We start from the raw sequence: 15476 nt of genomic DNA, 5'->3' as shown, positions 1-15476 counted from the left end.
AGACCCCTCCCCGTTCTCTCTCTCTCTCTGGTCAGACCCCTCCCCGTTCCCTCTCTCTCTCTCTCTCTCTCCGGTCAGACCCCTCCCCGTTCCCTCTCTCTCTCCGGTCAGACCCCTCCCCATTCCCCCCCCCCCCTCTCTCTCTCCGGTCAGACCTCCCCGTTCCCCCTCTCTCTCTCCGGTCAGACCCCTCCCCGTTCTCTCTCTCTCTCCGGTCAGACCCCTCCCCGTTCCCTCTCTCTCTCTCTCCGGTCAGACCCCTCCCCGTTCCCTCTCTCTCTCTCCGGTCAGACCCCTCCCCGTTCTCTCTCTCTCTCCGGTAAGACCCCTCCCCATTCCCCTCCCCGTTCCCTCTCTCTCTCTCCGGTCAGACCCCTCCCCATTCCCCCTCTCTCTCTCTCTCTCTCTCTCCGGTCAGACCCCTCCCCGTTCCCTCTCTCTCCGGTCAGACCCCTCCCCATTCCCCCCCCCTCTCTCTCTCTCCGGTCAGACCCCTCCCCGTTCCCTCTCTCTCTCTCTCTCCGGTCAGACCCCTCCCCGTTCTCTCTCTCTCTCTCTCTCTCTCTCTCTCTCTCTCTCCGGTCAGACCTCTCCCCATTCTCTCTCCGGTCAGACCCCTCCCCGTTCCCTCTCTCTCTCTCTCTCTCCGGTCAGACCTCTCCCCATTCTCTCTCCGGTCAGACCCCTCCCCGTTCCCTCTTTCTCCGGTCAGACCCCTCCCCGTTCTCCCTCTCTCTCTCTGGTCAGACCCCTCCCCGTTCTCTCTCTCTCTCTCTCTCTCTCCGGTCAGACCCCTCCCCGTTCCCTCTCTCTCTCTCCGGTCAGACCCCTCCCCGTTCTCTCTCTCTGGTCAGACCCCTCCCCGTTCTCTCTCTGCGGTCAGACCCCTCCCCATTCCCCCTCTCTCTCTCTCTCTGGTCAGACCCCTCGCCGTTCTCTCTCTCTCTCTCCGGTCAGACCCCTCCCCGTTCTCTCTCTCTCTCTCTGGTCAGACCCCTCCCTGTTCTCTCTCTCTCCGGTCAGACCCCTCCCCATTCCCCCTCTCTCTCTCTCTGGTCAGACCCCTCGCCGTTCTCTCTCTCTCTCTCTCTCTCTCTCTCTCTCCGGTCAGACCCCTCCCCGTTCTCTCTCTCTCTCTCTGGTCAGACCCCTCCCCGTTCTCTCTCCGGTCAGACCCCTCCCCATTCCCCCCTCTCTCTCTCTGGTCAGACCCCTCCCCGTTCTCTCTCTCTCTCTCTGGTCAGACCCCTCCCTGTTCTCTCTCTCTCCGGTCAGACCCCTCCCCATTCCCCCTCTCTCTCTCTCTGGTCAGACCCCTCGCCGTTCTCTCTCTCTCTCTCTCTCTCTCTCTCTCTCCGGTCAGACCCCTCCCCGTTCTCCCTCTCTCTCTCTGGTCAGACCCCTCCCCGTTCTCTCTCTCTCTCTCTCCAGTCAGACCTCTCCCCATTCTCTCTCCGGTCAGACCCCTCCCCGTTCCCTCTCTCTCTCTCCGGTCAGACCCCTCCCCGTTCTCCCTCTCTCTCTCTGGTCAGACCCCTCCCCGTTCCCTCTCTCTCTCTCCGGTCAGACCCCTCCCCGTTCTCCCTCTCTCTCTCCGGTCAGACCCCTCCCCGTTCTCCCTCTCTCTCTCCGGTCAGACCCCTCCCCGTTCTCTCTCTCTCTCTCTCTCCGGTCAGACCCCTCCCCGTTCTCCCTCTCTCTCTCCGGTCAGACCCCTCCCCATTCCCCCTCTCTCTCTCTCTGGTCAGACCCCTCCCCGTTCTCTCTCTCTCTCTCTCCGGTCAGACCCCTCCCCGTTCTCTCTCTCTCTCTCTCCGGTCAGACCCCTCCCCGTTCTCTCTCTCTCTCTCCGGTCAGACCCCTCCCCGTTCTCCCTCTCTCTCTCCGGTCAGACCCCTCCCCGTTCTCTCTCTCTCTCGCTCTCTCTCTCTCTCCGGTCAGACCCCTCCCCGTTCTCCCTCTCTCTCTCCGGTCAGACCCCTCCCCGTTCTCTCTCCGGTCAGACCCCTCCCCGTTTTCTCTCTCTCTCTCTCCGGTCAGACCCCTCCCCGTTCTCTCTCTCTCTCTCTGGTCAGACCCCTCCCCGTTCTCTCTCTCTCCGGTCAGACCCCTCCCCGTTCTCTCTCTCTCCGGTCAGACCCCTCCCCGTTCTCCCTCTCTCTCTCCGGTCAGACCCCTCCCCGTTCTCTCTCCGGTCAGACCCCTCCCCGTTTTCTCTCTCTCTCTCTCCGGTCAGACCCCTCCCCGTTCTCTCTCTCTCTCTCCGGTCAGACCCCTCCCCGTTCTCTCTCTCTCCGGTCAGACCCCTCCCCGTTCTCTCTCTCTCCGGTCAGACCCCTCCCCGTTCTCTCTCTCTGGTCAGACCCCTCCCCGTTCTCTCTCTCTCTCTCTCCGGTCAGACCCCTCCCCGTTCTCTCTCTGCGGTCAGACCCCTCCCCATTCCCCCTCTCTCTCTCTCTCTGGTCAGACCCCTCGCCGTTCTCATCTCTCTCTCTCTCTCTCTCTCTCTCTCTGGTCAGACCCCTCCCCGTTCTCTCTCTCTCCGGTCAGACCCCTCCCCATTCCCCCTCTCTCTCTCTCTGGTCAGACCCCTCCCCGTTCTCTCTCTCTCTCTCTCTCTCTCTCCAGTCAGACCTCTCCCCGTTCTCCCTCTCTCTCTCCGGTCAGACCCCTCCCCGTTCTCCCTCTCTCTCTCCGGTCAGACCCCTCCCCGTTCTCTCTCTCTCTCTCTCTCCGGTCAGACCCCTCCCCGTTCTCCCTCTCTCTCTCCGGTCAGACCCCTCCCCGTTCTCTCTCTCTCTCTCTCTCTCCAGTCAGACCCCTCCCCGTTCTCTCTCCGGTCAGACCCCTCCCCGTTCTCTCTCTCTCTCTCTCCAGTCAGACCTCTCCCCATTCTCTCTCCGGTCAGACCCCTCCCCGTTCTCTCTCTCTCTCCGGTCAGACCTCTCCCCGTTCCCTCTCTCTCCGGTCAGACCCCTCCCCGTTCTCCCTCTCTCTCTCCAGTCAGACCCCTCCCCATTCTCTCTCTCTCCGGTCAGACCCCTCCCCGTTCTCCCTCTCTCTCTCTGGTCAGACCCCTTCCCTCTCTCGTCTCATGTTCCGGGTGGGGCTGTGGTTTCTCACTCGCTGTGACTGCTTTGTTTAAGTGCAAGTCCCTGTTTCCTTTGATTGTCACCGTACTGATGTGTTGTATAAAGATTGACCTCTGACGCCTCTGTGTCCTCTTCACTTGCTTCGAGCACACACTCAAACTGCATTTTCCCAGGTCCCTGAGGATTCCCGGGAGAAACAACTCCCATTTCGAGAGCGCCTCCGGACGTCCCAAACTGCTTTACAACCAATTAAGTACTTCGGAAGTGTTGTCACTGTTATAATGTAGGAAACGCGACAGCCAAATTGCACACAGCAAGATCCCACAAGGAGCACTGTGAGGCGCTCCGACAGCACTGCCCCTCTGAGATTGGATTATGGGGCTCCAACCCATGACCTGACTCAGGAGAGACACACCCTGGTGCCAGGAGCGGGGATCGAACCCTTTGCCAGTGGCTGGGGGAGCGGTTTAACTGTGAGGGGCAGCAGGAGATTTCACGGCAGCGGTCTGGGCAATGGGGATTTTTGCCGACTGGAAATAATCCAATGAGCTCGAAGCAACAGCGAGAACAGTTTGTTTATTACGAGAATCCAGCAAAAAATTATTTACAGCAACCCAACCACATGAAAAGACAAAGTGATGGGAATCTGGGTCAGGCACCGTGTGTCTCTGTCTCTCTCTCTCCGGTGAGCTGGGCTTGTTCCGGGCCGGTCACACTCCGGTGAGCTGGGCCGAGTCCGGTCACGTTCCACTGGCTGCCATTAGCACGGAAGCTGCTCCAGAAGGTGGACGTGATTGTGGGAGCAGACGGCGATCAGTGGCATCCCTAATCCCCCTCTGGTGACGTCGGTGCTGTACACACCTCGAGGCAGGTTCACCATCCGGCCCACCGTCTGAAAGGGAAAAGAACCATCAGAGAACAGGACTGACCGCTCGCACCCCCGCGAACCCTGACCCTCCCGCGCTGGGCGAACTCACTCACCGACATCGAATCCCGTTCAACAAGTCGACAGATGTTGCTCCTGGTCCCAGCGGCAATCAGGTGATCAGATCCCAGCCAATGGCAGCTGTAGATCTGCATTGAGGGGAGGGGCAAAGGATCAGGAACTATAACCGCTCAAATCTCAGATAGACTACCCACCACACACACACAGCCTGTTCCCCCTCTCAGATACCGACTCCTCCATCATCCACACACAGCCTGTCCCAATCCCAGATACCAACAGGGAGAGTCGGTGCCCACGGGGACCTGTACCTCGGTTCCTGGCCTTACCATGCTGTGATCCCTGTCATCCTCAGGAATGTCGTGAATCTTCTCCCCAGACGTGTAGTCCCAGATCTGAATGAGCAAACACAGTAGAGAGTGAGCTCTGGTGATCTACACATGTCAGGTATTGCCACCCAGGGGCTGATGCCCCCGCTCGGTATCTCCTCACCTGCAAGCTGTTTCCTCTCCTCCACGACCCTGTCAGGATCTGACTGGTCTCTGGGTGAATCTGCAGGGCATCTCCACAGAGGTGAGGGCCGTAGATCTTCCTGCAAGAAATGTTAACCTCATCACAAAGCGGCACTGCCCCGTTATAATTACAGGGTATGAAACAGTCTGTGCCTGTATGCAGCAAACATAGAAGATAGGAGTAGGCCATTCGGCCCCTCGAGTCTGTCGCCATTCAATGAGATCATGGCTGATCATCCAAATTCAGTACCCTGTCCCTGCCTTCTCCCCATATCCCTTGATCCCTTTAGCCTTAAGAAATATATCCAACTCCTTCTTGAATATATTTAATGAATTGGCCTCCACCGCCCTCTGTGGCAGAGAATTCCACAGGTTCACCACTCTCTGGGTGAAGAAATTCCTCCTCATCTCTGTCCTAAATGGCTTACCCCTTATCCTTAGACCCCTGGTTCTGGACTCCCTGACCATCGGGAACATCGTTCCTGCATCTAGTCTGTCTAGTCCTGTTAGAATTTTAAACTGGCGGGTAACAGTCGTGCCAGGCAATGACCATCTCCAACAAGTGACCACCTCCCCTTGACATTCAATGGCATTACCATCGCCGAATCCCCCACCATCAACATCCTGGGGGCCACCATTGACCAGAAACTTAACTGGACCAGCCACATAAATACTGTGGCAACAAGAGCAGGCCAGAGGCTGGGTATTCTGCGGCGAGTGTCGCACCTCCTGACTCCCCAAAGCCTTTCCACCATCTACAAGGCACAAGTCAGGAGTGTGATGGAATATTCTCCACTTGCCTGGATGAGTGCAGCTCCAACAACACTCAAGAAGCTCGACACCATTCAGGACAAAGCAGCCCACTTGATTGGCACCCCATCCACCACCTTAAACATTCACTCCCTCCACCACTGGCGTACCGTGGCTGCAGTGGGTACCATCTACAAGATGCACTGCAGCAACTCGCCAAGGCTTCTTCGGCAGCACCTCCCAAACCCGCGACCTCTTCCACCTAGAAGGACAAGGGCAGCGGGCGCGTGTGAACACCACCACCTCCAAGTTCCCCTCCAAGTCACAGACACCATCCTGACTTGGAAATATATCACCGATCCTTCATCGTCGCTGGGTCAAAATCCTGGAACTCCCTCCCTAACAGCACTGTGGGAGTACCTTCACCACACGGACTGCAGCGGTTCAAGAAGGCGGCTCCCCACCACCTTATCAAGGGCAACTAGGGATGGGCAATAAATGCTGGCCGTGACAGCGACGCCCACATCCCATAAATGAATAAATAAAAAATCACCCATCCCGTTATTACTGTGCACCCTAGTGACCCCCGGTACCTGATTGAACGCGGATGATTCACAGTCCAGAACTAGAAGGAGAAAAACAGAGTGTCAGACATGGATGTATACTTCAATCTGTGAGAGCAGCACATTCAGATTCCTGTCAGAGTTAATGCATAAACGGCTCATCGTGTGGGACTGAAACCCACACACACAGCAGGAAGATCCCAGACTCTGTGCCCAGCCCATGGGACCCGTCCCCCAGGGGCACTGAACACTGGCCCCTCCATCAATCTCAATAGGTACATCATCACTTAAAAGAACTCCTTCGTGCTGCACATCAAGAACAGGACGAGAGATTTCCTGTGGGGGGTGGGGTGGAGGAGACCAGGAGGTTTCCCTGGAGGGGAGGGGAGGGGGGCTGGGATATATTTCCCTGAGCCGGGCTGTATTTCCCCGGGCTGGGCTGTATTTCCCCGGGCCGGGCTGCATTTCCCCGGGCCGGGCTGCATTTCTCCGGGCCGGGCTGTATTTCCCCGGGCCGGGCTGTATTTCTCTGGGCCGGGCTGTATTTCCCCGGGCCGGGCTGTATTTCTCTGGGCCGGGCTGTATTTCCCCGGGCCGGGCTGTATTTCCCCGGGCCGGGCTGTATTTCCCCGGGCCGGGCTGTATTTCCCCGGGCCGGGCTGTATTTCCCCGGGCCGGGCTGCATTTCCCCGGGCCGGGCTGCATTTCTCGGCCGGGCTGTATTTCCCCGGGCCGGGCTGTATTTCTCTGGGCCGGGCTGTATTTCCCCGGGCCGGGCTGTATTTCTCCGGGCCGGGCTGTATTTCTCCGGGCCGGGCTGTATTTCTCCGGGCCGGGCTGTATTTTCTCCGGGCCCGGGCTGTATTTCTCCGGGCCGGGCTGTATTTCCCCGGGCCGGGATGTATTTCCCCGGGCCGGGCTGTATTTCCCCGGGCCGGGCTGTATTTCTCCGGGCCGGGCTGTATTTCCCCCGGGCCGGGATGTATTTCCCCGGGCCGGGATGTATTTCCCCGGGCCGGGATGTATTTCCCCGGGCCGGGATGTATTTCCCCGGGCCGGGCTGTATTTCTCCGGGCCGGGCTGCATTTCCCCGGGCCGGGCTGCATTTCTCGGCCGGGCTGTATTTCCCCGGGCCGGGCTGTATTTCTCTGGGCCGGGCTGTATTTCCCCGGGCCGGGCTGTATTTCCCCGGGCCGGGCTGTATTTCCCCGGGCCGGGCTGTATTTCCCCGGGCCGGACTGTATTTCTCCGGGCCGGGCTGTATTTCCCCGGGCCGGGCTGTATTTCCCGGGCCGGGCTGTATTTCTCCGGGCCGGGCTGTATTTCTCCGGGCCGGGCTGTATTTCCCCGGGCCGGGATGTATTTCCCCGGGCCGGGATGTATTTCCCCGGGCCGGGCTGTATTTCCCCGGGCCGGACTGTATTTCTCCGGGCCGGGCTGTATTTCCCCGGGCCGGGCTGTATTTCTCCGGGCCGGGCTGTATTTCTCCGGGCCGGGCTGTATTTCTCCGGGCCGGGCTGTATTTCCCCGGGCCGGGATGTATTTCCCCGGGCCGGGCTGTATTTCCCCGGGCCGGGCTGTATTTCCCCGGGCCGGGCTGTATTTCCCCGGGCCGGGCTGTATTTCCCCGGGCCGGGCTGTATTTCCCCGGGCCGGGCTGTATTTCCCCGGGCCGGGCTGTATTTCCCCGGGCCGGGCTGTATTTCCCCGGGCCGGGATGTATTTCCCCCGGGCCGGGCTGTATTTCCCCGGGCCGGGATGTATTTCCCCGGGCCGGGCTGTATTTCCCCAGGCCGGGATGTATTTCCCCCGGGCCGGGCTGTATTTCCCCCGGGCCGGGATATATTTCCCCGGGCTGGGATATATTTCCCCGGGCCGGGAAATCATCCTCCTTCCATGCTGACTGTTCTTGTTTATTCTGTGCCTTTCTAAATGAGGATTAATATTATTCTCCTCGCTCCATACCTGCACGGTGTTGTCCCATCCTCCTGAAATGAGCTCACTCAAGCTCGTAGGATGGAATTTCAGCGCAAAGACACGGGATCGATGTCCGTCCATCACCGTCGGGGAGAGGCTGTAAGTAGAGCAGAAACAGGTGATGTCGGGGTGGTTTGTAACAGGAGGATCCTTAACTGGCTCACCAGTGAGGGATTCTCGCTCTCTGTCTCTCTCTGTCTGTGTCTCTCTCTCTCCGTCTCACTCTCTGTCTCACTCTCTCTCTCTCTCTCTCTGTGTCTCTCTCTCTCTGTCTCACTCTCTCTCTGTCTTTCTCTCCGTGTGTGTCTCTCTCTCTGTCATGCTCTCTCTCTCTCTCCCTCCCTCTCCCACTCCACTCTCTCTGTCTTTCATTCTTTCTCTCACTCAATCACTGCTCTCCTGCTGTCTGTCTCTTGGGGTCAGTCTAGATGGAGGGGCAGGGTCGGTCGGAGGGAGGGAGGGTCGGTCGGAGGGAGGGGCAGGGTCGGTTGGAGGGAGGGAGGGAGGGAGGGGTCGGGTAAGTCTAGATGGAGGGGCAGGGTCGGTCGGAGGGAGGGGCAGGGTCGGTTGGAGGGAGGGGTCGGGTAAGTCTAGATGGAGGGGCAGGGTCGGTCGGAGGGAGGGAGGGTCGGGGTCAGTCTAGATGGAGGGGCAGGGTCGGAGGGAGGGAGGAGGGGTCGGGTAAGTCTAGATGGAGGGGCAGGGTCGGAGGGAGGGAGGGACGCAGGGTCGTCGGAGGGAGGGTGGGTCGGTCGGAGGAGGGAGAGAGGTCAGTCTAGATGGAGGGGCAGGGTCGGTGGGAGGGAGGGAGGGAGGGAGGGGGGTCAGTCTAGATGGAGGGGCAGGGTCGGTCGGAGGGAGGGTGGGTCGGTCGATGGGAGGGAGGGACGCAGGGTCGGTCGGAGGGAGGGTGGGCCGGTCTAGATGGAGGGGCAGGGTCGGTCGGAGGGAGGGAGGGACGCAGGGTCGGTCGGAGGGAGGGTGGGCCGGTCTAGATGGAGGGGCAGGGTCGGTCGGAGGGAGGGAGGGACGCAGGGTCGGTCGGAGGGAGGGTGGGCCGGTCTAGATGGAGGGGCAGGGTCGGTCGGAGGGAGGGAGGGACGCAGGGTCGGTCGGAGGGAGGGTGGGCCGGTCTAGATGGAGGGGCAGGGTCGGTCGGAGGGAGGGAGGGACGCAGGGTCGGTCGGAGGGAGGGTGGGTGGACGCAGGGTCGGTCGGAGGGTGGGTCGGTCGATGGGAGGGAGGGACGCAGGGTCGGTCGGAGGGAGGGTGGGCCGGTCTAGATGGAGGGGCAGGGAGGGAGGGAGGGAGGGTGGGTCAGTTTAAATGAGAGAGGGAGGGTGGTCAGTCTAAATGGAGGGGCAGGGTCGGAGGGAGGGTGGGTCGGTCTAGATGGAGGGGCAGGGAGGGTCGGTCTAGATGGAGGGGCAGGGTCGGAGGGAGGGGGTCGGGTCAGTCTAGATGGAGGGGCAGGGTCAGTCTAGATGGAGGGGCAGGGTCGGTCGGAGGGAGGGAGGGGTCGGGTCAGTCTAGATGGAGGGGCAAGGTCGGTCGGAGGGAGGGAGGGGTCGGGTCAGTCTAGATGGAGGGGCAGGGTCGGTCGGAGGGGTCGGGTCAGTCTAGATGGAGGGGCAGGGTCGGTCGGAGAGAGGGATGTGGTAGGGTCAGTCTAGATGGAGGGGCAGGGTTGGCCGGAGGGAGGGTGGGTCGGTCGGAGGGAGGTGGGTCGGTCGGAGGGTGGGTGGGTCGGTCGGAGGGTGGGTGGGTCGGTCGGAGGGAGGGTGGGTCGGTCGGAGGGAGGGGTGGGTTCGGTCGGAGGGTGGGTGGGTCGGTCGGAGGGAGGGGTGGGTCGGTCTAGATGAAGGGGCAGGGTCGGAGGGGAGGGAGGGAGGGTGGTCAGTCTAGATGGAGGGGCAGGGTCAGAGGGAGGGTGGGTCGGTCTAGATGGAGGGGCAGGGTCGGAGGGAGGGAGGGAGGGTGGTCAGTCTAGATGGAGGGGCAGGGTCGGAGGGAGGGAGGGAGGGTGGTCAGTCTAGATGGAGGGGCAGGGTCAGAGGGAGGTGGGTCGGTCTAGATGGAGGGGCAGGGTCGGAGGGAGGGAGGGAGGGTGGTCAGTCTAGATGGAGGGGCAGGGTCGGAGGGAGGGTGGTCAGGCTAGATGGAGGGGCAGGGTCGGAGGGAGGGAGGGAGGGTGGTCAGTCTAGATGGAGGGGCAGGGTCGGAGGGAGGGTGGTCAGGCTAGATGGAGGGGCAGGGTCGGAGGGAGGGTGGTCAGGCTAGATGGAGGGGCAGGGTCGGAGGGAGGGAGGGAGGGAGGGTGGGTCGGTCGGTGGGAGGGAGGGGGGTCAGTCTAGATGGAGGGGCAGCGTCGGTCAGAGTCTGGGACACACACCTGGATGTTAAGGTGAGGAGGCAGTGGCGACTGTTCGTGTCGTAGAGGCGGATCGAAGCTGCTGAGCCTGCCGTGGCGAAATGGGTCCCGGAAGGATTGAAGGCGGCGATTAGAGTCTCCTGATCCTCCACAACGGTGTACAGACAGCGCTGGGTCGACACATGCCACAGTTTCACCTTCCCACTGGCGTCTGGGCAGGGATTTAAAACAAAGATCCGTCAGTACAGGGAACACACACAGAGAGATCTGTCAGTACAGGGAACACACACACACAGATCCGTCAGTACAGGGAACACAGAGATCCGTCAGTACAGGGAACACACAGAGAGATCCGTCAGTACAGGGAACACACACAGAGATCCGTCAGTACAGGGAACACACACAGAGATCCGTCAGTACAGGGAACACAGAGATCCGTCAGTACAGGGAACACACACAGAGAGAGCCGTCAGTACAGGGAACACACACAGAGATCCGTCAGTACAGGGAACACACACAGAGAGAGCCGTCAGTACAGGGAACACACACAGAGATCCGTCAGTACAGGGAACACACACAGAGATCCGTCAGTACAGGGAACACAGAGATCCGTCAGTACAGGGAACACACACAGAGAGAGCCGTCAGTACAGGGAACACACACAGAGATCCGTCAGTACAGGGAACACACACAGAGAACCGTCAGTACAGGGAACACACACAGAGATCCGTCAGTACAGGGAACACACACAGAGAACCGTCAGTACAGGGAACACACACAGAGATCCGTCAGTACAGGAAACACACAGAGATCCTCAGTACAGGAGGACACATCAACTCTAACACTCTCCCTCCCTTTCACCTCTCTCCCACCTTTAGCACTCCCCCTCCTCCTTTCCCTCTCCCTCTCTCTCCGTATCCCTCTCTTCTCCCCCTTCTGGCCGCTCCCTTCGCTCCGCTTCGATGCTCCCTCGCTCCCCCCCTCTCCTCCCCCAGCACTCTCCCCCTCCCTCCCCCTCCCCCCGCACTCTCCCCTCCCTCTCCCCTCCCTCTCCTCCGCCCCCCCCCCCGCACTCTCTCCTCCGCTCCCCCCCTCCCCCCCCCCGCACTCTCCCCTCCCTCTCCTCCGCCCCCCCCCGCACTCTCCCCTCCCTCTCCTCCGCCCCCCCCCCCGCCGCACTCTCCCCTCCCTCTCCTCCGCTCCCCCTCCCTCCCCCCCCGCACTCTCCCCTCCCCTCTCCTCCGCCCCCCCCCGCACTCTCCCTCCCTCTCCTCCGCCCCCCCCCTCTCCTCCGCCCCCTTCCCCCTCCCTGCACTCCTCCCTCCCCCCCTGCACTTCCCCCACCCTCCCCGCCCTCTCCCCAATCCCCTCCCCGCACTCTCCCCAATCCCCCTCCCTCCCCGCACTCTCCCCTCCCCCCTCCCTCCCGCACTCTCCCCTCCCCCTCCCTCCCCGCACTCTCCCCTCCCCCCTCCCTCCCCGCACTCTCCCCCTCCCCCTCCCTCCCCGCACTCCCCTCCCCCCCCCGCACTCTCCCCTCCCCCCCCGCACTCTCCCCAATCCCCCCACTCTCCCCAATCCCCCTCCCTCCCCCCAATCCCCCTCCCTCCCCACCCTCTCCCCTCCCCGCACTCTCCCCTCCCCCTCCCTCCCCGCACTCTCCCCTCCCTCTCCCTCCCCGCACTCTCCCCTCCCCCCCCCCCGCACTCTCCCCTCCCCTCCCTCCCCGCACTCTCCCCTCCCCCTCCCCGCACTCTCCCCTCCCCTCCCCCCCCCGCACTCTCCCCTCCCCCTCACTCTCCCCAATCCCCCTCCCCCCCTGCACTCTCCCCTCCCCCTCCCCCTCCCCCCGGTAGAAGCGGGCTGGGCGATCACTCACATATGTGGCCAGCAGCAGATCGCCGGGTGTGGCTTCCTGTGGGCAGAAGCTGAGGCTGGTGACGGGTGAGGCGGAGTTCAGGGTCTCGGAGTCCCGCAGGATGTAGACAAAGGCGCCGCTGCTCGGTTTGTAAAGCTGCAGAGACACGGGGAAGGTGGAGGGTGAGGGTGGAGCGGTGAAGAGTCCAGACACAACTCCCACCCACCCACCCCCCCCCCCGACCCCTTGCCCGAGACTCATAGAATCAGAGAAGTTACAGCACAGAAGGAGGCCATTTCGGCCCATTGTGTCCGCGCCGGACAACAAAGAGCGATCCGGCCTAATCCACTTCTCAGCTCTTGGTCCGTAGCCCTGCAGGTTACAGCATCCCAAGTGCACATCCAAGTACTGTTTAAATGTGGTTCGGGTTCCTGCCTCTACCAGCCTTTCAGGCAGTGAGTTCCAGACCCCCACCACCCTCTGGGTGAAGACATTTCCCCTCAAACCCCCTCTAAACCTTCCCCCAATTACTTTAAATCTGTGCCCCCTGGTTTTTTGACCCCTCTCTGCTAAGGGAAATAGGTCCTTTCTATCCACTTTATCTAGGCCCCTCATAATTTTATACACCTCAATAAGGTCTCTCCTCAGCCTCCTCTGTTCCAAGGAAAACAGACCCAGCCTATCCGGTCTCTCCTCATAGCTAAGATTCTCTACTCCCAGCAACATCCTTGTAAATCTCCTCTGTACCCTCTCTAGTGCAATCACATCTTTCCTGTAATGTGGTGACCAGAACTGCACGCAGTACTCTAGCTGAGGCCTAACTAGTGGTTTATACAGTTGAAGCATAAACCCCCCTGCTCTTGTATTCTATGTCACGGCTAATAAAGGCAAGCATTCCGTATGAAGGAGACTATGAAGGTATGAGAGTAGAATTGACTAAAGTGGACTGGGAAAACAGATTAAAGTGTAAGACGGTACAAGAGCAGTGGTCTACATTCAAGGAGATATTTCACATCTTTCAAGAAAAAATATATTCCACTGAGGAAAAAGGGGAGTAAAAGGAAAGACAGCCATCCGTGGCTAAGTAAAGTAATAAAGGATAGTATCCGACTGAAAACAAGGGCATATAAAGTAGCCAAATCTAGTGGGAGGATAGAAGATTGGGAAGCATTTAAAAACCAGCAAACAATAACTAAAAGATTAATTAAGAAAGGGAAGATAGATTATGAAAGTAAACTAGCAAAAAATATAAAAACAGATCGCAAGAGTTTCTACAGCTATATAAAAAGAAAAAGGGTGGCTAAAGTGAATGTTGGTCCCTTAGAGGATGGGACCGGGAAACTAGTGGTGGGGAACATGGAGATGGCAAAGACGCTGAACAAATATTTTGTATCAGTCTTTACAGTAGAGGACACTAAAAATATCCCAACACTGGACAAACAGGGGGCAATGGGGGGGGAGGAGCTAAACGCAATTAAAATCACTAAGGAGATGGTACTCAGTAAAATAATGGGACTCAAGGCGGATAAATCCCCCGGACCTGATGGCCTACATCCTAGGGTCTTGAGAGAAGTGGCGGTAGGGATTGTGGATGCATTGGTGATCATTTTCCAGAACTCCATGGACTCAGGAAAGGTCCCGGCAGATTGGAAAACTGCTAATGTAAGACCCTTATTTAAGAAGGGAAGTAGACAAAAAGCTGGAAACTATAGACCAGTTAGCCTAACATCTCTGGTTGGCAAAATGTTGGAGTCCATTATTAAGGAAACAATAACAGAGCATTTGGATAAACATAATTTAATAGGACAGAGTCAGCATGGTTTTATGAAGGGGAAGTCATGTTTGACAAATTTGCTCGAATTTTTTGAGGACGTAACATACAGGGTGGATAAAGGGTAACCAGTGGATGTGGTGTATTTGGACTTCCAAAAGGCATTTGACAAGGTTCCACACAAAAGATTACTGATCAAGATAAGAAATCACGTGATTGGGGGCAATATACTGGCATGGGTGGAAGATTGGCTATCTAACAGAAAACAAAGAGTTGGGATAAGTGGTTCGTTCTCGGGCTGGCAATCAGTAACTAGTGGTGTTCCGCAGGGGTCAGTGCTGGGACCCCAACTCTTTACAATCTATATTAACGATTTGGAGGAGGGGACCAAGTGCAACGTATCCAAGTTTGCCGACGATACAAAGATGGGCGGGAAAGCAGTGAGTGAGGAGGACATAAAAAACCTGCATAAGGACATAGACAGGCTAAGTGAGTGGGCAGAGATTTGGCAGATGCAATATAATATTGGAAAGTGTGAGGTTATGCACTTTGGCAGAAAAAATCAAAGAGCAAGTTATTATCTAAATGGAGAGAAACTGCAAAGTGCTACAGTACAAAGGGATCTGGGGGTCCTGGTGCATGAAACACAGAAGGTTAGTATGCAGGTACAGCAGGTGATCAGGAAGGCCAATGGAATCTTGGCTTTTATTGCAAGGGGGATGGAGTATAAAAGCAGGGAAGTCTTGCTTCAGTTATACAGGGTATTGGTGAGGCCACACCTGGAATACTGCGTGCAGTTTTGGTTTCCATATCTAAGAAAAGATATACTTGCTCTCGAGGCAGTTCAGAGAAGGTTCACTCGGTTGATTCCGGAGATGAGGGGGTTGACGTATGAGGAAAGGTTGAGTAGGTTGGGACTCTACTCATTGGAGTTCAGAAGAATGAGAGGCGATCTTATCGAAACATATAAGATTGTGAGGGGGCTTGATCGGGTGGATGCGGGGAGGATGTTTCCACTGATGGGTGAGACTAGAACTAGGGGGCATAATCTTAGAATAAGGGGCTGCCCTTTCAAAACTGAGATGAGAAGAAATTTCTTCACTCAGAGGGTAGTAAATCTATGGAATTTGCTACCTCAGAGAGCTGTGGAAGCTGCAACATTAAATAAATTTAAAACGGAGATAGACAGTTTCCTAGCAGATAAGGGAATTAGGGGTTACGGGGAGAGGGCAGGGAAGTGGACGTGAGTCTAGGTTCGGATCAGCCATGATCCTATTGAATGGCGGAGCAGGCCCGAGGGGCCGTATGGCCTACTCCTGCTCCTAATTCTTATGTTCTTATGTATGCCTTCTGAACCACCTTATCTACCTGGCCTGCTACCTTCAGGGATCTGTGGACATGCACTCCAAGGTCCCTTTGTTCCTCTACACTACTCAGTGTCCTACCATTTAATGTGTATTCCCTTTCCTTGTTAGCCCCCCCCAAATGCATTACCTCACAGTTCTCCGGATTGAATTCCATTTGTCACTGTTCTGCCCACCTGACCAATTTATTGATATCTTCCTGCAGTCTACAGCTTCCTTCTTCAGTATCAACCACACAGCCGATTTTATCACACTATCATCTGCAAACTTCTTAA

General features: G+C 58.2%; 1 protein-coding gene across 1 annotated transcript in view; it reads right to left on the bottom strand.

Annotated features, from left to right (window-relative positions):
* Positions 1-3649: 3649 nt before the first annotated feature.
* The window catches only part of LOC147094608 (uncharacterized), a 46708-nt gene continuing 34881 nt past the window's right edge, over positions 3650-15476 (bottom strand). Inside the window, exons 3-10 of the mRNA XM_085974444.1 lie at positions 12090-12222; positions 10230-10419; positions 7826-7934; positions 5891-5922; positions 4528-4627; positions 4365-4430; positions 4074-4166; positions 3650-3984 (exon numbers count right to left, since the gene is read on the bottom strand). Of these exons, the coding sequence (XP_085830570.1) occupies positions 3853-3984; positions 4074-4166; positions 4365-4430; positions 4528-4627; positions 5891-5922; positions 7826-7934; positions 10230-10419; positions 12090-12222 (855 nt within the window). The 3' untranslated portion in view covers positions 3650-3852. The remainder of the gene's footprint in view (positions 3985-4073; positions 4167-4364; positions 4431-4527; positions 4628-5890; positions 5923-7825; positions 7935-10229; positions 10420-12089; positions 12223-15476) is intronic.

Source organism: Somniosus microcephalus, unplaced genomic scaffold (assembly GCF_052327205.1).
Source record: "Somniosus microcephalus isolate GS21.2 unplaced genomic scaffold, FLI_Smic_1.0 unresolved_chr1, whole genome shotgun sequence".
Classification (NCBI taxonomy): Eukaryota; Metazoa; Chordata; class Chondrichthyes; order Squaliformes; family Somniosidae; genus Somniosus; species Somniosus microcephalus.
Note: the sequence above shows the minus strand (reverse complement) of the source record. Positions and strands in the feature narration are given on the sequence as shown.